The 26,670-nt window shown below is 30.6% G+C and overlaps 1 protein-coding gene across 1 annotated transcript; it reads left to right on the top strand.

Moving 5' to 3' along the window:
- The first annotated feature begins 13,366 nt into the window (after positions 1-13,366).
- On the top strand, positions 13,367-13,765 carry LOC112690013. The gene has a single exon (XM_025563903.1). The coding sequence runs from the start codon at positions 13,367-13,369 to the stop codon at positions 13,763-13,765; it is 399 nt and encodes a 132-aa protein (XP_025419688.1).
- The last annotated feature ends 12,905 nt before the right edge of the window (positions 13,766-26,670 follow it).

Genomic DNA, 26,670 nt, shown 5'->3' with positions numbered 1-26,670 from the left:
AGATGGTCCTATAGATAGGTGGTTTTCTTTCAGTCTACTTTTATTTTACTTTTTAAACGACAAAAAAAATTATATGATTTAATTTTTTTTTTTTTTTCATTAAATTATATTATAATATATAATATATGATGAAAATTATTATAGACAATTATAGACATTTCATTTTAAGTTCATAATTTTAAACGTTCTGATTCAAACGAAATGTCAGCGAATCTTTACAATTCTGGCTGTATATTAGATATATACAATATTATATACCTAATATAATATTAATTTTTTAATTGTTTGAACATACTCATCAAAATATTTACATGTACTGAATAGGTGTGTCAAACATATTTAGATTCGATATTCTTTCACTTTGATACAGGTTGCCTACTAAAAAATTGGACTCATAGTTACATCATAAATTTATAAAACACAGTCATAGAAGTTTCCGTTTCAACTAGGAATTTTTAATTATATAGTTATGATTTTAAAGTGTACACATTTTTTTTTTTTTTTTTTTTAAAAATCAAATGAAGCGCAAATCTCCTAAGTCACTTAACTCCATATTCAGATGATAATTAGGAATATGTAAATACTATTGCTATATTGGTCTTTAAAACTTTTAATCAATGTATTGCTCTCAAAAAAAACGTTTCCGAGTCAAAGAGATAAGGTTAATTAGTTTATATTTCTAAACATATTTAATATTAAAGTTAAACATTATTTATTAATTATTCCTTGAGATGACATTTATAACTCATTTGGTATAAAAAAAGACAAATATTATTAAAATATTTCAATATTTTAAAATTTCTTTAATTAAATAGCTAATATAATTTTCCAAAAATTGGTTGAAATATCCGATTTCGCCAAAATTTCTTTTGTTACGCTGGTTAAATTTTTTTGCGACTTTTCAATATTTAATTTTTTTTTTTTTAGCTACAAAGAAAAATATTGTATCCAGATTTAAAGCCTCAAGTATAAAATTGAGCATTTAAGATATTAATACAAAGTAATATGATGTTTGTAAATATTTACTTAAATTTTGAATGAATTCGTAAAACAACCTCTTTCCTCCTAAATTACCAACTAGACAGCATCTTTTGTTAGAAACATTCTATGATTATGATAATTGAACCAATTTTTTCGCTCGAAATTGTGTGTATAGTCATAAAAAAAATAAACAATCGTCATAGTAATAACAATATATTTTTGGTTTCACAGAGAATCTAAATGAAGGTCATTAAAAAACAATTAAGCTAATATGTATTTATTGTTATTTATACAGTAGAAAGAGTTTTTTTTTTTTTTTAATTCCCATAATTGACAACATTTATTGATTTTATGAATATTTTACACTTCCCATAAGTATTTCCCTAATGTTATTTCTAATAGAAAAATAAACGCACACACTAATACAAGAATAAAGTATACAATATGGAATGTTGTAGGTAATAAATTACAATATATATTTTTTATAATGCGATAATATTTCACGATCAAGGAAACCTTATATTCGTATTAAAATATGATTTTTACAAAATATCGGAACGATTTTTATTTTGTTTTTTTAAACATTTTAATATTATTCGTATATATTTGTGCCAGTGGTATCTGGTGAAAACACGTATATTGATTTACGAACCTTTTTTTTTCTATGGATATTTATAAATTAAAATTAATGAAATACTTATTTACAACAATCTGACGTTCGTTCACATGATTTATTGAGGTATTATTTTAAATATTAAGAATAACAAGATTTTCATTTCAAAATTCATTATAAAAGTTCTCATATAATAAAACGAAATTAAACATAAACCACTTTAGATAACATTTTATCCAAACATTAATTTTAGTGAATTCTTGGCCAGAAATATGTTAATATATTTAAATTGAAATACTTCAAGAAAACCTGCCGGGGAATTCGGTAAAGTCATTATTCTATTATACATGTAATATTAATGTATGCTGTAAAATAAATTTAAAAATAAAATGAGAATAAACCAAACAAATCTTTTAAATGTTTATTTGTTGGTAAAAGGTGACCCTCCAACATGTCAATCATGTGGAACTATGCTCATAATCAATCACATTTTAAATGAATTCAGAAAATATGGAAAACAAAAATAGGAACTTAACATAAGCCATCTTATTTGAACAAGTTTAAAATTATATTTAAAAATCATTGGACGAGAATGTTATTTTCCTAAAAACATACTGTTACAAATTATCGATCAAAAAAAAAAAAAAATCCATATTATGCGAATAATATTTTAATCAAAATTAACAGTCGATGTAAAATTGTGTTTCCTGTTACAGGAATATAATATTATAACACATTAAAATGAATTTCGTGATACAATATAAATTCCTTTTATTAATTAATCGAGTATTTAAACAGATTATTAAAATCCCTTTTAGTGTTGAACCTTGGTATTCGGTAACTCGAATAAAATAATGCACGTCAAAAATAGTACCATGATACTAAAATGAAATATAAAAAAATTAAAAAATTAATTAACGCGATTGTGTGTTGTTGGTAGAAATTAAATCCAACATTCGAAAAATTATAAATCCGTCTTAATGGACTTGTTTACAATTATAATCTAAAACCAAGTTAGTCGATATTCAAATAAATGTACGTTAGAAATGTAACCCTCGATTTCGTACAACTGTATTATAAACTGTAATCGCTTGCATAAGACATATGATAATTACGGATTCATAAGACTAAATCGCTAATTTTTGACATCTCTGAAAATTTTTAGCTTCCATTGACCATACATGGAGAATAATAAACCTTCCTCACATTTGCATCACATTTTTTCGATGTCAGTAACAGTTGTATAATCGGTGCGCTTTTAAATGCTTGTTTTTTTTTTTTCGTTTTTTTTTGTTCAACCAAAAAAAAACTCTTCGAGTGTCACCAACACGAAATCTCGAATCGTACACATCACGCACTTACAACGATCGAGCAAATAATTAACCGACCCGAAACTGTAACAGTAATATTAAACAATAATGATAAAATATAAAAAAACCAACCCTTCGGCCTCTTCCTCGGCCCCGACCCTGGCTTTCTGCACGTTAATGCGTTTCCGTATCGACCGATTTCACACGCGTTACATTATATTTATTATTGCGTACCTGTGTACCCACCTGCATTGCCAGCCGGTAACGGAAAATATAATATTGTTCCCGAGTGGTCGGTGGCACCGTCGTCGCGACTGTGCGCTGAAAAATTATATTTTGGATGTTTCACCACTTTCGACTGCAATTCCGTGTCACGTCCAGCCAATCAAACGTGTACTGCTAAATTCTAAGTACGTACGTGATTGCCGATTCCTGCAAACGATATTATACGGCTCTTGAAATACTGCTTTTTCTTAACATCTCTCTCTCTCACTCTCTCTCTCTGTTTCTCTTTCGCTCTTTCGTTCTTTCCCAACACATTGGTGCACCCGTCGGGGATGGAAAATCCGTATATCCTGTTATGCCGAGACCTTATTCGATTACAGTTTAAATAAATATAACTTCTTGTTTGACAAATCGATTTGGGAATACGAGCACAGCAGCAGTGTTCCATAAGTATAGGTTCACGTTATACTAACATTTTAAGTTGAATTGGTTTTTTTTCTTTTTTTTTTTTAATAATAGTACAACGTATTGAACTCGTCTTATCGACAGCATCCATCTCCAGAAAATTTGAACGAAAAATGTTTTTCTATTATACTTATGGTACGCGTGAAAAAAATAAAAATAATATGAATTATTCAACGTTACGAAACCGGGCTCGTACGCACAAACAAATGTGTTATACGAATATTAATTTTCAAATGAATTGGATCTATTATACTTTCAATCAGACCAAAAGAGTTAAAATAAAAAAAATGTTATTGATTTGTTTAAATTATTATTTTTAAATACTATATTATTAATAAGTCCTAAGGTTTATTTAATCTCCACGACGAGAACTGTTCATGATAATTTCTCCGTTTGTTAAGATATTAATAATCATAATATTACTGAGGACCGAAAATGTCTTTGTAAATTTATTTCAAGACGAATTATTTTATTATTATATGTTATTATATAATTATGTTATTATGTTATTTTGTACGTCATAAAAGATAATAATAATTAAAAAAAATGGTCTTCTTCTATACACTTAAATATTTCGCGTTAAATTGATTTTTTACTTTCAAAAAGTCTTTTATGTGTAAATATTATGCTGAAATATACATGACTTATTGGAAGAAAAACAGGTATTATTTTAAAAGCTTCGCGAAGTTTTAAAGACAAAATAAGACATAATGTAACAATGATATGACACAATACTGATACTGAAATATTAGTTTCGATTGACTGATGTTTGCGTTTTCCGATCATATCTAAACCATGAAATATATAACGTAGCAAAGTCTTTAGAGAAATGGCAGTGATCATTATTTTTACGTTTAAGAATTAAATTAAATAATTAAAAATTATTATTATTTAAGCCCCTGATCAAAATCCTGTGTGACACTTAATGTTGTTTACTTGAAACAGAAAAAAATCATTGACAAACTAATACAAATTAAGAAAAAATATACCTATGCAATATATTTTAATAGATAACCGAACAATAATATTTATAGATGAACTTGACGTAATGTTTACAGTCTTCTAATATATAAGAGTATTTACATTTAATGCCAAAATTGATACAACAGTTAATATACAAGATTCGTTTACACGGCCGAGTAGTTAGCATCGAATTCCTGAATTCTGAAGTTAGAATCAGATTTATATGCAATGAAAAGATATTTGTTGAAAACATTATTTGAGTTTTATGACAATACAGATATCCATGATACTGTGATTACCTAAAATCAGTGATATGTTTTCCCTCAGTAGTATATTTCATAGTCTGAAGTTATTAACACAATTATGTAGGCGGTTTCATATTAAATCATTTTCGACGTTAATTAATTCTATTTCGTTTTTATTGCGTCGGCGTTTTGAAAATACTATCAAATATCAAAAATGAAACTGATACTTAATATAAAACGAAGGTCACTAAATGTGAGTTTTCATAAATATGTGTAATACCATTGAAGTATACTGCGCACACAATCCGTATGAAGCCATTTTACAACTGAGAATGCCGTGTACCTATAACCATTAATAGACCAACAACGTAAAATTAAAACGATTAAACGATAAAATTTGAAGGTTATACGATGTTTCGGATCAAATGAAATATTTTTACGTTCCAAATAAAGGTAATTAGTCGTTTTTTCAAGTATCTACCTCAAAATAACTGTTGAGCTTTTGGCCAATTAATTCAATGCATTTTAGTATATAATAACTTTCTAATTTACATAAAATCCTAGTATAAAATATAATATTAATTATTATCCAAGAAGCAGAATTAATTATCTTATAAAAATTTAGCTTATAAAATTAAAAACATAAAAGCTATAACTTTCTCGGACTCTTTTGAATCATTCATAAAAATGTATATGAAAATGACATGTACTATGAGTCCCTGCAAGTTGGACAGTTAATAGATAGGTTAAGTGGAATGATATTACTGACTCAAGTTTTCGGACCCAACCAACGCCTAGTAGTCTTAAATTTCTTCGTTCCACGTCGTAAAACACGTGTCCCCAAAACCTTTAAGTCCTTTCTTTACAAAGTCCCTTTTAGTTAATGATCATAGCTAATGTTATAGCCATCGGAAAAAAAAAAATATTAAGTGAAATGAAGATTTACAGAGGTCTATGTAATAATAATTAAAACAAATCAAATCAAATTCAAGGGTTGCAACGTCAATATTGCATTAATTTAAAAAATTATAGAATATTTGTACTAATTATTTTTCAGAGATATTGTTTTCCTTGTCATAATTTCTGTTTTTAGTAAGTTTTGAACGATTCGACTTAATTCATAATAAATTTACTTCTAAAATTTAATAAAGTATGTCAATTTGTGCATTAACCGTCACCAAAATTATAGAGCATTTCGTTTTGTGCACACATTTAATATAATTTCGAATAAAAATGTAAACATTAAACTCTGATAATACAATGTAATATTATTTGTACTTATGTTAATATGTTTTATCTTAATATTAATTAATATGTTTTTGCTTATTTTATAATTACCTTTCTGGATAAGTCTATAGAGTGATTGCAAATTAAACAAAAAGTATCCTTGAAAAAAAAAAACACTGACAATACGAGACGCACAGACACAACATTGCGTTATGTAAGTAACACTCAAATTAATTTTTAATAACATCGAAAAAAATACATGGTTGCAATTCGAAAACATAAGAATATCAATTAGAATAACATGTCTTGCAAACCTAAGGACACGGAATGCGCCCTCTTCGCATTAAGGACACCCGTTAGAGTAAACCACGCGTTATCGTGTAATTACATGAACATTTACATATTAGTCTTATAGTTGACAAGGCAAATAAATTAACTGAAAGTTACACAAGTTTGCGCAGATGTGCTTATACAAGTCAAACACATGTTCTCATTATACATAGGCTAAACATTTAAGTAAAATTCGTTTACAAATTTCTCCATTTAAAACGATATATTTACCTATATTATCTTAACACAACGCGTTATTTTTAGTCCAAGGAACTAAAAACTTGAGGGATTACAAAAATTACGCCGAGACGGCCATTTTTACCAATACATAATTGCATTACACACGTCTGGTCAAGTTGTATAAGATATCTGACTAATGTCTAATAATACTGATTAGTAATGCGATGGAAATGTATAAATGAAAAATTAACGATTATAAATTTATAATTTTAACATTGTTTACGAACACTAAAATGCATTTTGGTCGTATAAAATAAATCATATTTTGAAACAAAACTCAATACAAATTATACCTATACTATTATATGTTAGAGACAACTAGTAAAAACTATCCAAACAATATTTCTTATACCTATTAATGTTTGTTGTGGTATTTTATGTATTGTACAAAGTATGAACATCGAACTCCTTTGTTGTATTCATATAATTGAGTATAATCATACAAATTAAAGATTAGCAGAAAAAACGGAAACTTATAAAACTTATTAAACCAAATTATTATGATTTTATTTTTAATAATTAAATGCCTACTAACGTTGACAATATAATTATAAATTAGGAGTATTTAAAAATACGTTACTTTTCTTGTAATATTTAATTTTAATAATATATATATATATATATATATATATATATATATATATATATATATATATATATATATAATATAACGTACCTACGTAACATTACACAATTTTATTTTCAAGTACTTATGAATCAAAATGATTCATTTTTAACTACATTTTTTTAACATAAAATTAACGTCGTTACCTCACTCACAGACAAGTATGGTAATTTCATTAATTGTATTTTTAATTGTCGAGCATTGTAACTTATCAAGTTAAGTATTAGTTAATTATCTACTATTTGGTTTACATTTCTAAAATTATTAATTAAGTATATTTATTATATTAAAATTAATGAAATAACATTTTTTCTCAAATCAAGAGACTGCACTTTTGACGGATACTGTTATCGAGATTAAAATCTATAGTAAGTGTGGGATAAAAAATTACCTCTCAGTGGAAAAGGTTGAAAATTTCCTTTCAAATACAACACGATATGCCTACAATATTCAACTATGTAACACTGAGCTCATAAAATGTATAGCACTAATCTACACTAATTTGTTAATTAAAACATAATTAAATAATATGCAAATATTATAGAAAAATTGAAGTTAATATATTACGTAGTTTCAATTTTTGATTCACATTGAACTAACATATTTTTAAACAACCAACTAAACTAAACATTTATTAGTACCATCGAGTCAACAGGGTAATCAAATGATCAATTGAAAATGGCTTAAGTACCTACCAAATAGATTTTTAAAAAAAATTGTAAACAATTTAATTCCAGGCATTTAGAACTAAATTTTTAAATTGTATTAACCTCATATATTTTTTTTTTACCTTTCTTCCACCAGATTCTGAAAGAAAAGTTTGTTGATCGTGTTTATTGTAATATTATTAATACTTCTAGCACGTTTCTCGTAATCCACGCAATTTATTAGAACACGTACAAATGTGTACAATAAGTATTGATTATTATTTTAAATAAACATAGTAAATACTGACGTAAACTAGAAGGTTATATAAATAGAACCTAACCATATAAGAAATGAATGCCTGAAATAAAAAAAAAAAAAAATGAAATAAAATTAAACAAATGTAATGTATGGATTTATAATTTTGTTAATACAAGAAATTTTTTTGAACCTTCATTTCATGTAAATGATAAAGAAAAATGATAATTTTTGATGATTTAAATTAATTAAAATTAACTAAAACTATGCAAAGGAGTAATTTTATACCTATAACTACTAAATGATATACTAAATGGGTTATACAATTTCATAAATAGAAACTATTACTTTTTTAACGAACAAAACTATAACACATTTATTGACAATATTGTAAAAATAATAAAAATTTTTAAGACTTTTGTAGCTATTTTTATGGATTATTAAAATAATTTTAAATTTTCTTAATTTTTCTAATATTTCAGGGCTGCAGCTCCCCCCCAAACCCCACCTCTGGCTACGCCACTTCGCGAATGGACATCGAAATGGTTTGGGAAAAAGTGAGTAATGTTGTTAAAAAAACAGCGACCAAAAGCATTGGCAAACTTAAAAGATCAAGAAATAATTAGTATAATGATGTTTGTAGAATTGCTGTAGATAAACGTAGCAAGGTAAGAGAGGACTTTATTAAGAACAACGACCAAATGATTAAGAAGTTTTTACACGGGAACGGAAGAATTTAAAAAGCACCCTTCAAAGGGAAAAAAGAAAATTTTTTGATAATTTACTACAAACTGCAGAGAATGACCATACAGAGTGTAGAATTAGAAACTATTTTAGAGTCATTTATCAGTTTAAGCAATTCAATCCAAAATGGAATGCAATTAGAGACCAAACCAGACAAATGTTAATGGAGCCTGTGTCAAGAGCTGAGAGATGGAAAGGATATTTTTAAAAATTACTAATTGGTATGATGCAAGATCAGCCAGTACTGTATACCGATTATGAAAGAGCGGAGCCACACATAGAGTATTTTAGTGTAGAAGAAATAAAAATCTCAATATTTGGTCTGAATAATTGGAAAGCACCGGTTACCAACTATATTCTAGCAGGACTCATAAAATATGAAGGCGAAGATCCGTACTTAGAAATCTACAGATTATGTCAGCAAATATGGGTAGAAGGATGAATACCGGATAGTTGGAATGATAAAATCATTATGCCTTTACACAAAAAAAGGAGACAAGTTAAAGTGCGACAATTATAGGGAGTTATCGCTCTTGTACTCAGCATATAAAATCTTCGCTAGAGTGCTATTAAATTGTATTGTCCCTTATGCAGAGAGTTGCATAGGTGACTACCAATGCGGCTTCCGGAAAGGACGGTCAATCACAGAACAATTATCCATAGTTGGTCAAATAATTGAGAAGAGATACGAATACAGGGAGAATATGTGGCAACTATTCATAGATTTTAAAAAGGCCTAGGATAGTATTCACAGAGATAGTCTCTATAATATTATGCATAAGTGCGATTTCCCGAAAAAATGAATAGCAATAACTAAAATGTGTATGGAAAATACGAAATACAGAGCGAGAATGCAAAATGTAATATCGGAAAATTTTACAGTGCAAACCGGACTGAAGCAGAGGGATGCCCTGTTCCCAGTACTTTTCAACCTTGCACTAGAAAAGGTAGTAAGGATACTACAGGACAGTGAAGGTGGCTTATTAATCGGTCAGAAAAAAAATACGGCTTTTCGGTTTCACGGACGATTTAGATATAATAGGTGATTCGCTTGCAGAATTCGTTAGCTATCTAACGCGGCCAGAGTGTAGAAGAAGCAGCAAAAAAAATAGGCCTTGAAATAAATACTGAATAAACAAAGATATTGGAATTCATTGAGAGTAGGGAAAACTCCCACGAGATGAAGGACTGAGGAAAGGAAATAAATATTCGAATAAATAAAGTCCAAAAAGCCTGTTACGCACTAACAAAATTCTTAACATCCAAAATGATGTCTAGAAAAACTTAAGTAAGACTGTATGAGGTTATTATAAGACCAACTCTCACATATGGCTGCGAAGCCTGGACGACGACAAAACATACAGAGAGAAACTTAAGGACGTTCGCGAACAGAGTTTGGAAGAAATTATATGGACCTTTGATGAAACTATGGCGAACTGGCGGAGAAGATATAACAAAGAATTGTATGATTTATTATAACTAGCACCCGAAACAAGCTTTATTAAGGACCAACGGATACAATGGTTAGGTCATATAATAAGAAGAGGGGAAAATAAAGCAGTTAGAATTGCATTGGAATGGAAATCACAAGGGAAAAGACCTAGAGGAAGACCTAGGAAAAGATAGATCGACGTGGTGGAAGAAGACCTAAAAAATTTGGAGTTGAAGATTGGAGAGGAATAATACAAGATAGAGATAGGTGGCAAAATTTAGTAATGGCGGCAAAAACTCTTAGAGAGTAGATAGGCCTAAATAAGAAGAAGAAGAAATTCGTATCAAAGTAAGGATAAAAAAAAATTCAAGTAGGTAGCAAAGTAAGGAATTATATCTCATAAACAGTATCCACAGTTTGGATCACACTATTCGACTGTCAAACACAATATTAATTTTCCATTTTCGGAAATAACTGTGTATAAAATAAATATCTAGTCAAATAATTCAAGCTACACGAACAAACCAGAAATCGGGGTTTTTCTATTTTTAATTATTTTTATTTATATTTAGTCCACCATATACTATAGAGAGGTTTAATGCGGTGGAAAGTAAAACTCGGGTTATTGATACCTATTATTAAGTTATTATTAACTTATTGTCATATTATTTTAGTCATACGGTATAACTGTACAGCATAGCAGCTATTATAGGTAGTAGGTAGAGTATAAAATACGATGACCATAGAAAAATCGGATTTTCTCAGGTTTGGGTGGGTGTACAAAATGTTATTTTGGTTGTATAAAATTGTACAAAAAAAAAGTACAAAATACTGTCAAGGTTTGGTACTATTATTCAAAAGTGGCTGTACTGGTGATACGGACCTGCGATAATCGATACAAATATTTCAAATTTCCGAGTATACGTTTTTTTGAACTACGCACAATCAGTTTTCTAGAAATATATATTAACTCACATACCTTTAGAGTATTATATACTTAAGCATAAATTGTCCTTAAATTTCCAATCGTCTAGGAAATATAAGAACTGTAATTTCTGAGAAACTGGGAATCCTATGAGAGCACAGATTTGGCATTTCTAACCATTTCGGAAAAACTAAATCATTCCCATAGGTTTTTCTTCAAACTCTGTGGTTAATTAGCCGTTTTTTAGTCTAACAACTGCACTACCGTCTGCAACATTCGTCTCGCACTTGAAAACATGAAACCAACATCCAAGCCATTTTTCTATTCAAATTCCGACAGAGATTTACTTTCAAAAGTTAGTTTATTAAGTGAAAATATTATGATGTCTATATGGTAAATCATTTTGGAAACAATCTGATGAAATTTAACCTTTAATTGAAACCATAACTGGTGAAAAATAACCATCCCGTTGCAATTAAAAGTGGACATTGACCGTGACGATTAAATGATGACGATAAATATAACGAAAATATGCACATGGTTACATAACTATTTCGCATAAAAAAAAAAAGAAACAGTTACGTTATATAAAGCGTGATAATATGCGTGCATGACGTGCACACTACATTATCGTTTTGAGTGAAAACACTGTGACCAATAAGTTCATTGCAATCGATCGACCGCGCCTTGACGAACGTTGACTTGTACTCTCTGTACAGTTAATATAATTTATGTTCGGTCCTGTTACATATTAACAATAAGGCGCAGTTGGTAACACTTCCACGTGTCCCGGCGTGGACTAGTTGGTAACGCGTATATGTTGAACGTATATGTTTTCTCCTTCTTCGCCAACAGCACAGGAGTGTATAACACGCTCTGAACTGCATTTTATTATTCACTTTTTCGTTTTGTTTTGTTGTATTCCGGCTTTTCGTGCGCCTTCATCGACATTTTTCTATCACCTTTGGTTTTAACATGTGACGCATAAATCTTCGTCGCCGTTAATTAAGTATGCCTTCATTGTTCTTTGTGTTATAACATCGTTTCTTAACCTTTGTGTAGTGGCGACCCAAGATATTTACCAAATTTTTCCTACGACCTTTTTATAAATAATATTCAATGACAAAATAAAAAATAACTATTTGGTACTCTTAATTGAATAACATTTTTTACTCATATTACTTGTATTCATAACAAATCATAATATTAAATACATTATATTTAAAAATAAACATTTCTTTTAATAATATTGTATTGTTTTTTAAATAATTTTTTAATTTAATGACTTCCTTGGTTTTGATGTTGCTTTACCAATGAATCAATTTAGAGTTCTTCTATAGAATTAGTAAGTGAAATACGCATCGTGGGTTCGACATCAAGCTAGTTTTTTGATTTGGTTTTGATTGTAGTTAATATCTTTATTACAACATGTAAAAATATTAGTTAATGACCTTTGCATACTCAAATTTAACTAATTTAATAATGAAAAAATATCTGATAGATACGCAACTTTTTTCAACCAAATTATATCTTGAAAATGGATGGATAACAGTGAATTTTTTTCTCTTAAAAATACTTCTATTTCAGTTCTTAATTAAAAAAAATCTCGTTAAAATTTTTCTCCATGATAAACAACGTACATGAGGTTTCATTTATTATTAATAAGACTTAAAAATAAAAATATTTTACTAACGTTTTAAATTTTTATCCGACCCATTTAAAATTATTGGTGACCCAAAATTGGGTCGTGACCCTATGGTTAAGAACCGCTGTGTTATAATACGACGCTTTCGTCGTCGTAAACGTGATACGTGCGCCTTCGTCGCCGTTAGTTAAATGCGCCTTCGTCGTTCTTTGGGCTAGGTGAGTCTCGCTCACTTGTGCAAAAACGCTTATTCAATCTTGAAAGCTGTTTAAATTAAGATCCAGCATTATATGCCGAATATCAGCAATTTATGAAGGAATACTTGGCTCTGGGTCATATGAAAAGAGCGACATAGTCTGGAAAATATTTCATCCCGCATCATGCTGTCGTGAAACGTGACGGTAACAAGATCGAAAAGTTGCGTATTGTGTTCGATGCATTTGCTTCTACATCGTCGGGTTTATCGCTAAATGACGTCCTTATAGCTAGTCCTATGTTGCAGATTGATATTTTTGATATTCTTGTAAGGAGTAGGTTAAAACGTTATCTGTTAACCGCATACATAACCAAAATATATCGACAAATTTTGTTAAAACCCAATGATTGTGCGTACCAACATATATTATGGCGTGAATCTCCTGAGGAAGAAGTGATCGAATACGAACTTCGTACTATCACTTATGGCGTTACTTCTGCTCCATATTTGGCTATTCGATGTTTGCATGAATTAGATGCTCAGGCTGGTTCAAAATTACCAGCCGCGAAAAATATTCTCACTCGCCAAACGTACGTTGATGACGTGGTAGGAGCAGATACAGAATTTGAGTTATCTATCATTCAACGAGACATCATCGGCTTATTGAATTCTTGTGGATGCACCTTAAAAAAGTGAACAAACAACTGTCCGGTTATCTTGGAGAACATCGACACTAAAGATTATGTAAAACTATTGTCATTGGATCCCAAATGTGAGGTTTCTGTGAAGGTTTTAGGTCTTCATTGGGACCCATCATCAGATCATTTTGCTTACCACACAGGCCTTCACCCGGGTCAATATACCAAACGAAAAGTGCTCTCAACCATCGCTAGACTAATGGATCCAATTGGTTTCTTAGGACCCACACTGTTATGGGCCAAAATTTTATGCATGAATTATGGAAACTAGGTCTGCATTGAGACACTCCACTTCCAATACATCTTCACTGTAGTTGGGATCAATTTGTAAGAGATCTACCAGCACTCAATTCAATTATTCTTCCTCGACATATTGATATCCGATCACAAACGGAAATTCAACTAATAGGATTCTCTGATGCATCATCAAATGGTTATGCTGCTAATGTATACTTACGAGTAATAAGCACTTCAAAGTCTATCAACGTTTATTTTGTTACTTGCAAGACAAAGGTCGCACCATTAAAGGCTGCTGACCCGCACGCATCACTATCCATACCACGACTGGAGCTTTGTGGAGCAATATTATTATCTCAAACCTTAAATCGAGTCAAAACTTTACTCATGTCTGAAATTTCCATCTCACGAGTACTTGCTTGGACTGATTCTACAGTTGTCTTATCGTGATTGACTGCTCCTCAAAAAACTTTTAAAATTTTTGTGACAAATCGAATTGCAAAAATACATTCTCTTCTCCCAGATTGTGAGTGGGCCTACGTAAACACAAAGGAAAATACAGCCGATCCTGCATCTCGAGGTCTTCTTCCTGCTGCAACAGTTGCTTGTAAAATACACAGAGAAGGACCGGAGTTTCTACGTTTTTCAGATGCTCAATGGCCCAAATATAATTTCATTCCAATTACTTCTGAAAAATCGCCCGAATTTCAGCCTCCATCTGTCTTCATAAGTACCATAACTAGCACCAAACCACAAGATGATATTTTACAACGTTTCTTGTCCTTTACTCGTATGTAACGGACATTAGCGTACATTCGACGTCTTGCTGTCAAGGCCCATCATCAACCAATTCCAGATGGTCCCTTGAAACAAGAGGAGTTACATCATATTTTCATTCACGCAGTTTTTATTACACAAGCCAGATACTTTCCGGAACTCAAAGGTCAATTAATAAAAACAGATGGTGTTGGCACGCACCGTCGCGGGGCTATTGAAAGAAATCGTTAGCTGGCCGCGCAACACTCGCGGACGTCCGCTTCCAAAAAAATACAAAATACCCTTAAATTGTATGTGTGATAGGCTGAATGGACACTTAAGATAGAAAAGGCAAAATAACAGAATACCAAAGAAGGGTGTGCGCTTGGGCATAAACAAAAATTATATTATGTATACAACAAAAATAAACTCTATTATCTGATGGGCGGGGTGAAAATGCGAATGACGGCAGCTGACTCCTGTATACGATGGCGATTGATACGATTACCAACCCAAATAATCACCAAGGACTATGCTCGTCGAGGAAGTAGTTATCACTCCTGGAGGACGCGACGCACACGGCACAATGGCGTAAAATGTGGTCACGTGTGAGAAACACGCGGAAACAAAAGAGACGCGAACATACGCCAAATGGACGATCCACCTGGCCGGTCAGTAAAATCGGACGAAGGCACTGTCGCACACACACGAGGAAGCATACAACCCGACGTAAGCTCGATCGTTCCGCCGAAAACCAGTGGCACAGACACGGCAAAAATACGGTCGGTCGACCCCAACACACATGACCCCGCCGAAAAAACCAAAACGCCAGAAAAGTAACTCCGCCGAGACTGAGCGCGAGAAAAGGACTGCAGTGGGGTGTCCGCGCTAGCGGTAAAATACAAGTTCACAGTCATACAATATAGGAGTGGCGGGAACAGGTACAACATTCGCGACGAATCAGTGCTCGTTGCGACATCCACTGGAGAGATGGTGATAGTGCACAAATAGATGATATTTTAAGGTCAGCTACCATAGCTCAATTAGCTCCATTTATCGACCCACTTGGAGTGATTCGGGTGGGTGGTCGACTTCGTTATGTTTCTTTGGATTCGGATGCCAAACAACCTATCTTGTTACCGAAAAGGTCTCACTTGACCCAATTGATCATTCGACATTTCCATCAATGATTCTTACATGCCGGTCCTAAACTTTTCATATCAATGATCAGAAGAAAATTTTGGATTCTGTCCAGTAGAGATGCGATTCGCCAATTTATCTTTTCTTGTGTCATTTGTGTTCGTTTTAAGGCATGTCAACCACACTCAATCATAGGAAATTTGCCATCATCGCACGTCCAACAAAACAGGCCTTTTTTACAGGTCGGTATGGACTATGGTGGTTCGTTTTTAATCAAGGAGAGTCGCCGCCGTAATGCATGCACAAATAAAATGTATTTAGCTCTATTTATATGTATGTCGGTTAAAGCAGTTCATTTGGAAATTGTGTCGGACATGTCATCCACTGCATTTTTAGCTGCATTCGATCGATTTGTAGCTCGTCGTGGTATACTGTTCAATATATACACAGATTGTGGTACTAATTATGTGGGAACGGAAAAAAACTAATGGCGGTATTTCAGGATTATCAAACTCTACACATATATATATATATATATATATATATATATATATCACATTATATATAATGTTTCTACACATATATCTTGTCAATGGTATTTCAATCCTCCTGCAGCTCCACACTTTGGTGGGCTCTAGAAGGCAGCTATAAAGAGTGTCTAACATCATATGAAGCATGTGATTGGAAAACAAATCCTAACACATGACGAATTGTTAACATTAGTGACTCGCATAGAAGGGATATTGAATTCCAGACCTTTAACCCCACTCTCATCTGACCCTAATGATAAATGTGCTTTGACTCCCGGCCATTTTCTAATAGGTCAACCTATCATGGCTGTACCCGAACCTGATGTTATTTCATGTCCAATGAATCGTCTCGACCGCTGTGAGATACTCTATCAATGCCATCAAAAGTTTTGGAAACGATGGACTCGGGAATATCTTACCACCTTCCAAGGGCGTCTCAAATGGTACCAACCCACACCAAATTTATCCGAAGGAGACCTAGTCATCGTGGAAGCTCCGAATCGCCCATCTACGGACAGGCATTTAGGTCGTATTATTGCAGTCCACCCGGTGAAGATTCAATTGTACGTGCAGCAACCATTCAAACTCGAGATGGTGTACTTAGACGTCCAGTCGTCAAATTAGTAAAACTACCAGTATCCGACTCATTCATCTCTGATCAATCATTTATTCCTAAATTTTTTTTTTTTTTGCACTTTATGTTTTATGCACTTAACTAAGATAGTTTAAAGCATTCAGATGATTTTTTTTCAAGATGAGCTGTCCTAATTTTTTTAAAAGTCTACGTCTTTCAATGCTGGAAGAATGTTCGGTTCTGTTACATATTAACAATAAGGCGCAGTTGGTAACACTTCCGCGTGTCCCGGCGTGGACTAGTTGGTAACGCGTATGGTGAACGTATATGTTTTCTCCTTCTTCGTTACCAGCACAGGAGTGTATAACACGCTCTGAACTGCATTTTATTATTCACTTTTTCGTGTGTTTTGTTTTGTTGTTGTATTCCGGCTGTACGTGCGCCTTCGTCGACATTTTTCTATCGCCTTTGGTTTGTACATGTGACGCGTAAGTCTTCATCGCCGTTAATTAAGTGTGCCTTCATTGTTCTTTGTGTTATAATACGACGCTTTCGTCGTTGTAAACGTGATACGTGCGCCTTCGTCGCCGTTCAATAAGTGAGCCTTTGCCGCCATTATAATAAGTGCGCCTTCGCCGTATTTTATTGAAATTATATGATGCCCATTATCATTGTACTTGTGTGATACTCAATTTAGTGAGGATGTGGATCATTGCGGTTACCAGTCATCGTGGCGCCGTCTGGATACAGGTCAACCTTTTAATTATCTTTATAAAAACAAAATATATTTGTTCTGTGTGCCTATTGGGGACATTTACTTTGTATATTATACGTTGCTCCTCCCCCCTTTTTCCTTTAGTTTGTAAGCTTATTCAATGTTTATTTAATTTGATCAAATAAGACTTTGTATTTTGATAAACCAATTGTTGATCATTTTTATTATATCTCTCCTCCTTCATCCTTTGGTTTTCCATTTATACGTGTGGAAATCGACCGGATTCTGCCATTGCGATAAGCTCTCGTATGATACACCTACGAGAATTTCGCACGCACAATTTATTTAGTTAAAAACAACTGCAGTAAACTTATTAAATATAAATTATGTTAGCTTCAATAAATTGAGTTTTAGTCATAACTACAATACCTACTAGGAAAAAAAATATATTTCAAATTAATAAACGCTATACTGACTTTGGTAAAAGAGGATAATTTAAAATTTGTATTAGTTTCTGTAATATAATAATTATTGATATTAAGTGTAATGTTAAATTTAATATTTTCCGGTAGTATATTAAATTGTTGATATAATTATTAAACAATTGTTTGTAATTTAATAGTACGAGTCAAGAACTAATGCAGCTAAGAAACTCCACCGACATCTGCTGGTTGAAGGTGTTCGAAAAATAATTGTACACAGATAAAAATTAAAACAAAATAATATATGACTTCATTGAATAAGCTGTACATATTATTGTTAATAAAATTACGTGTGTAATTATTGTCTTAAGAACAACTCGAACAACTAAAATGAAGACCAGCGGTTGATCGTCCGCAATAGCTTGAACGTGAACCGTCAAAGGTGAGGCAGAAAGTACGATCTAAATCTAATAGTCTAATGTCTGGTAAAGTACTCGTAATGTATATATATATATATATATATATATATATATATATATATATAGGTCTTGTATGGACGCTACGTGTTTCCCGAAGGTTGTAAACAAGGAAATATGACACAAATACTTAACAGTAAGGAAAGTACGAGTTACACGTGTCGAGGTCCCGTGTTTTGTCGTAAGTGACAATCATGCGTTATATGAATAACGCAAATAAGTATAAATGATCGAAGTTTGTATAAATGTAACCCAGATGGTTTTACCACACTAATTTGCGTCGTTCACTATTTACTATTGGTAAAGTTTGTGTTCAGGCGCATATGTTACAGTTACAAATGGTCCTAAATATTCGTGCAGCTACGAAAGACCAATGATGTTTTTATTACTCTTTATTCGGACACTTTTAAATTAGAACCCGTTGTCTCTTACACAAGCGTTGCTCTTGGAGATGAATCGTTAGTTGTATGTCACGCAATTACACATGCCACTAGTACTTGTTGCCGAAAATTATTCCCGCGTCCAAGCTTCATCAAGATATTCGGAGTTGATCTACAATCTGTTACCTTCTTCGCGTCGACACGTTGATTTCTACGCGGTTTCCGTTGCCGTTTCGTTTATTTTTATGCGACGGGAGCGCTTGACACAGCCTTGTTGATGGATTTCTCACAGTTAAAAAGTTACTGAGAAAATATGTCACTTTAAATAATTTGTTCGTGTAATGTACATATTTTAGTGCTTTGCATCGCTAACACGCTATGGTCTACATACCTGTTAAAAATAAACAAACAAAATAAAAATCGATGGAAACAACAATTTCAATAGGATTTCAGCTTAATTCGACAGTATATTTTATTCGATTCCAAATATGGTGACATAAGTTCCCCAACGAGTATAGTAAGTGTTTTGTAGTAAAATAAAAATTAGGAAGTCTCGTTACTTAAAGAGTTATACGTGAATCTTTCCAATACCCGAATCACTCAGCAATGATTCATTTTAAACACGTTTAATTTAATAGTAGTTAAATGTGGTTCATAAATCGATATTTGTTTAATGTTAGTTGATAATACTCGTAAATAATAAATAACCATCAAAACCTTCGAATACGTAACGTTATAACATTAAAATAATAACTAGTAAATTTTTGGTTTTTGAAAATATTAACTTTGTTCATTTTTTTTTTTTTTATGTTTGTACATAAATATATTTAAATATTTATTCAAAGTTACACGTATAACTTTTTCCTACCCATTATTTTTATTTCATATTTATTGCATGTATACAGTTTGCCGAATTCGTTCTTCGATTTGGGTATCACTTTTTCTTCTCTTTTATAAAAACAGTTCAATTACAATTAGTTAACCCGTTCACTGCCGATGACGCCAGTTGGCATCATTTAGCATTATTCCCGTATGCTGCCAATTGGCGTCATTAATATATGATATTTCTTTTCTTTATAATTTTATCAGCGTTACGGATAAACAAATAAGTTTTCGTTAGCGTTATCTTCAAGTATTGTTTAATCGTTTTGTGCTAGTCGTACCTTGATAATTCTAATTTTAGATCTTGGTTTATCCAGTTGAAGTAGGGTAGCGTCATTAAAAAAAACATCCCAATTTTCGTCAGCATAGTAACAGATATATCAAATTATGGTCAGCAGTGAACGGGATCCTGTTATATCTATTTTCGCGTTACATTGTATTAGTCAAACAATTATTAATAAAAGTAAACATACACAATGTATATGTAAATATTACAACTATTAAATGTCTATTTTATCAAGGGTGCCCATGTGACTTGTTTAAAATGTTCTCCTCTAAACCTGATAGATATTTCTTCGTACTCGTATAGTAAATTATTATCGCATTCATAACTAATTTTGTCTCTTCTAATACGAATTCAGTTATCAAATATATTTCATAATAACTCTTTGGTGAAATATAAAATTCAATTAAATTTATAAAATATATGGAAAGATAATAAATAATATTTTTAGTAGTGAATACTTTTTAAATATTAGTATAATTTTATATAGTTGGAAATATTGTTATATTGTCACTGCACTAAAATAATTAATCATAATTATGTTATTTTTATTTTTTACAAACTCTTTAACCGTCCACACAGAAATGGTAACTTTCATTTAAAATTTGATTAATAGAACTTGAAATTACAGTTTTTTTTGTAACGAATAAGTTATGCGAGAAGTCCGAACAGATTTTAGATTAAGTTGCGTCAAAGTTGTACCGCACAGTGCAGTTGTTGCGATCAAGGAAAAATATATACTTATATAGACTGTAAAGCTCCAAAGTAAAAAGCTTGGAAATAAATTGATCGTAGTAATGAATATGTCCCTAATGTTGGGCAAGTGTAATTCAACGCGAACATATAATTAGGTGTTTTGGTGTTCGGAGACGATTACCTCGAGATATAACTTTGTTTGACTTCGTATATAGCTGATACATGCTATTGTGTCTTTTCACCTAATGTTCTAAGTCTTATAAGGGTATACATAAAAATTTTACTTGGCGTAAATAATTTACGTATATATTAATTAATAAATTAATTGGTATTGCATCAGTACTGTGCAAGGTGAACATTTGATCTCGAATAAACAAATCTGAAATTCTAAATTTATCTTGGTTAAATATAACATTGTACACATAGTTCGGTTTCCGTGATCAGATAAACAAATAATCAGCCAGGCATCGAATTGAGTTTGAATAAATTTATGAGGATCTACGATACTTGAAGTTTAAAAATAACATTATTGGCCTTTATACGTATCTCACTACTGAATTATAAATAACAATATAAATCATGAATCGTTTAGTTTAATTTATTCAATTTTTTATTAATCGCATTCAAAGCGAAGGCATTATTTATAACGAATAGGTAAAAAATGAATCGAATTGTAAAGAAATGCATTGAATAACATACAAGTATAACAATATAGTTGTACTCGTGGTTGTTTATTTCTTTGATGTGCACAAATATAAACGCAGTGTAGCGTCCAGTGCAAATCCGGTCCAAATTCAGCGTGAAGTCTTCGTTGACGATGCTAATATTCAAGACCCTCAGTTGAGATACAGAAATCGGACGGGATTTTTTTTTTTAATATTAATAATAATTATAATTATAATGATAAATAAAAAACACAATTGGTTTGGGAAACTATAATTATGACAGGTTTTCACGGTAATATAAATTAGTATTAAAAAAGCCAATCTGGCATAAAACTCGATCTGAATAAAAACTGACTCTGACCAATATAATATTTATATGTATAAAAAAAAAAAAAAAATAGGACAACAAGGTTCACGACACTCCGTGATAAATAACTTCATACAATATCGACATACACAACGAATAAGGCAGTTACTAATGCAGTCGAAAAAATGCAAAATCGAGTTACTATTATTTTGTAATAGACATTTGTTCACGCTATCTACAACAAAAACAGCAGTTTCTATACCATTATTTAAACACCATAGAGTTAGTTTTAAAAATATATAAAAATTAGTGAAATCCGACGAAAAAAAAGTAACTTGAGTTACGTCATTCTATAATAAATTTTACCGTCGAACATAGAAGTAATTTGAGATACTTATTTTTTCTTTGAAATGTATTTCTCTTTCTGGGAAGCATAGGTGCAACTAGTGTAAGAAATCTGGGGGGGATGTGCTACAGTCCTCCTACCATAACTTAAAATAACCTGTAGATTACTCCTACTCTTATATATAAATTTATTATATTTTAGATTTTGAGCCAAGTTGGATTTACTGCAATGTGGCTTTTTTTTATATGTGCCACTATTGGGAGTTATATATGCCGTATGCAGTATGCCATGTATGACATAGAATATTTATACACACCTCAAGGTAATGTTATCAATTTTTATTATAAACGTAAATTTGCAACCTACAATTTTACCATCTTTGATATAGAAAAGAAACATTGATACTGTTTTGTGTGGCATCAATCAAAAGCTAATAGAGAGTCCAATGAAATTTCAACTTGTCTACTTAAGTTTTTGAAAATTATCAAGGATCAAGGTGTGAAAGAAGTTATTTTGTATTCAAACAATTGTGGTGGACACAACCGAAACCGTAATGTTTATTGTATGTGGGAGTATGCTACATAATATGTAGAATACTATGTATACATACTATATATATATATATATATATATATATATATTATGTTACATATGTATTTATGCAGTAAGAGTATTGGGTATTTGTGTTAATGTTATCTAGGCATGTGATACTATTATGATGGTCAAGTTTATTGCTGGAATACCATTAGGGATTTTGGTTTTGTTTACCGTGAACAGGTTATGTTTATATTCTGTACCAAATAATTGTAAAACCTCTGATGTAGAGGGCTTATGGGAGACTATGCTTCATATGGATTACCCTGGGATGGATAAATTTGGCACTTCCAAGTTGTATACTAAATCTGTGCCTATGTGGAGCAGTACTCATTATCTACTTGTAACCGTTAAAAAAAACTAATAGTTTTAATATTACACATAAACAGAAACAACATTAGTTTATTAGTATAACATATTTATATATATGAAATCGATTATTTAAATAAATAATAAATAATTAAATAAATTGGAAATCTGCTTTTGAAAAATTATGTTTATGTTCGTCTCGAAATGATATTCAATTTATAATAAAATGAGAATTGATAAGGCCTCGATAAGTAATTAGTAATTACTGGAAGTCGAATTTTAAAGTACAACTAATAACAAAAAAAGAATAAAATTGTTTGAAAAAAATGTATTTATTTTTATTAAATGAAAAAAAAACATGAACAAAAACAAGGTATGAAGTTAATAAAAAAAATTATATAAAATTGTGAAAAATAATCAAGTATCAAATATCAAGTATACATAAAGTTAAATTTTCAATTGTGAAAATTTAAAAATCTAGCTAATTTATATATATATATATTTCACTCAAATTATGTATATTGATATAAAAATTAAAACAGTTTACAAAAAAAAAAAAAAAAATCAAAATATAAGTTGATGTCACCTGGCTCTCCCACTGTTGGAAAACTTGTTTAAAACATTTTCATCTGTTATTGAAATATCTCTATGAATCTTAAGTAATGCTAAACCGACAAGACGATTTTTAAAATTTTTAGTCTTCTCAGGGTCGAAAAACTACGTTTCGCTAATGCTGTTGATACTGGAAGTATTACAAGTATTTATAGTAGTTGACGTATATTGGGATACATCACATTATCATAAAAAATTAGAGCATCTATGGAGTTCGTTGGTCGTGATGATTGTTCTACTGATTTCCATTTAGTTAAATCATACTCAGCCTCTATTTAATCCATAAGTGTAAAAATTTCTGTGGATAAGATACAAATACTAGAATTTTCTGCGTTATACAAACATTTTAGGGTGGGCTGCAGCCCTATCAGCCTCCTCCCTTCTATATAAATACGCCCCTGATCAAATTAAATATTTTTTTTTTAATTTTATAGCACGTTTTACATAATGAAATTTTATAGCTAGAATAATTGCAAAATAGCAATAAAAACGAATTTATATAAAAAATTAAAAAAAAAAGTTGTTTTTATTAGAATTAGAATGTCATGAAACGGATGTACATGTAAAAATTATTTACATCTTGGCCACGTAGTTAAGATAAACTTTTATCCTTGACCAAGTTCATTTATCATGATAATTTTTTTATTTTTATTTTACATATATTGAATATGATTCATGATTTCCAACGATTGATTTATATGAAAAGGTTTAAAATTTTCTTAGAAATATCTTCACAAAAACATTTGTAAAATTTACAAGCGAAATTAATTATTCTTGTTAGAGCACGACCACTGGAAAGTTGCATTTTTTTTTCAATACACAAAAATTGGATCAGTCTAATGCACTAATTGATTCTATATCGAAACGTTAGAACGGTATGCGTAGGTAATATTAAGACAGAAAGTGAACTTTTTCGATGTCACTGAAAATTAAATGGGTTACTATTATATTTTTCATTAAAAAATTACAATAAAAACCTCATATGTATTATATATTAAATAAATTTGACATTTATAAATATATATATATTTGTATTAATTTAAAACGTCTGAAAATACATAATTTATTACTTATTTAATCTAAATAACTGAGTACCGAAAAATCAAACCTTATTGTCAAATTATTTTATTTTTATTTTTCTTCAAATCACAATTGTATCGATCATTTCGAAAAGGCCATTTCTCTACACATTTTCAAAACTAGTTTTATATGATAGATGTGTTTAACAAATGATATTGCATATTTCTTGCTTGACCACCTTATCATACTTAGTTTTTTACTAGGGAATTAAATAATTCAAACATTTTTCAATTTTTATCTATTTTTCATCTAATTTTCATCTTTAAAATCAGTTTTTAAGTTTTCTGACAATTTTAATTTTATGCAGATACATTTAGTCTTTTCGAAATGATCGATTCAATTAATAACAACATAACATAGTTATTTACTCTATAACTAAAAAAATTGTTTAAAATTTTGGAGTTACAGCATGTATAATATTTTCGAATTACCTTGTTTGTCTAAGTATTGTGCGTTAATCCATTATTAATTTTTCAAGTCGTTGAATAAATTATGTTTAAATTGAATGATAATCAAATTAGTTTAATAATCAAATCAAATCAAATAATACAATTTTTTTTAATCGTTCTTAGACCTTTGCGAAAACGATGAATCAATTTACCTATCACGTCATGCGCGCATTTTCATTTCTCTCATAATTACTGATTGGTAATTTATTTTTTACTTTTGTTTTAATTCAACCATCTATTCTGAGTAAGGCAAAGAATTTTAATCAATACAATTAATCTAACATGGGAAGTTATAAAATACCTTTTGGATAAAGATAATTTCGACCTTAAGTACCGTTTTCATCGTTATGTCTATGGTATGTGAATTTGCTAAGCCATGTACGAGTATATAGTATATATACTATCAACCTTTAAGGAATATTATGCCCTCGCAGTTACAAGCCATTCGTCATATTGATAAAATTCGTGTACGTATACGTTCAAGTCTGAACTGATATCAAAATCATTCCACTATCGTTTATTTATTTTGAGATGGTTCAAAATATTGACGATTAACATAGAATAAATGCGTGTAATTTTTTTATTGCAACACTATTGCAAACACAGTAGTTCACGCGAGTACAAAAATACAAAACGGTTTACTGAATTACAATTATTGTTACGTGACAGAGTTAGGACGTAGTCAAACCCGCTAAACTATTTGTAAAAGAATTGTTTTTGTCTCACTACTGTGGAAAAATAACGATAAATGTTTTAATTCATCATATGACACGGGGTAATGCACCTACTAGAGTTAGTTATATGCGTTCATAAATAAAAAATATTATTCAATATTCACTGAAATAAAACATAATCTCCAAATTTTTAACCAAACGTTCTGTATTTTCAATAACTTAATCTGTTATTACCTTCCCTGTAAATACGTTTTTTTGCAAAGTAATATTTTTCTTTCGCGGATTGTTTTTTATGTCTGTAAAAATGAGCCAAATATTATATTCGTTCTAGGTCTAAAGTATGCTGAGTCTCCCATTGGTACCATAGAAAGGCAGCCAATTTATTTTACGGTCCCCTAGACTTTTGTTTACACTATACCATCGTTGAACGACCAAACAACGTTGGACTGAAATAAACTTAGATCAACTAACTACAGCGTGCACACACATGTATATAATAATCACCTTTTGAACCATAAAAATTCAAACATTCTACACCGAGCTAGTTTATATAAGACGATCCTCGTTTCCATCAAACAAAATAAAATTTTTGTTAAATATATATATATGTAGACTAGAATAGAACAATCATTAATCAACAACTAATATAGAGTTACTTTGAGTGGAAAATAAAATCAATATTTATTGTATCCTTGAACAAAAATATATATATACAATATTAATGTATTTATATTATAACGTTATAACGGGCATGTTTATTAAATATAAATGAAAAT

The sequence above is a fragment of the Sipha flava genome, unplaced genomic scaffold (genome assembly GCF_003268045.1).
Source record: "Sipha flava isolate LNK unplaced genomic scaffold, YSA_version1 48_pilon_pilon, whole genome shotgun sequence".
Lineage (NCBI taxonomy): Eukaryota > Metazoa > Arthropoda > Insecta > Hemiptera > Aphididae > Sipha > Sipha flava.
The sequence above is the reverse complement of the archived record's forward strand: the minus strand, read 5'-3'. Positions and strand labels throughout refer to the sequence as shown.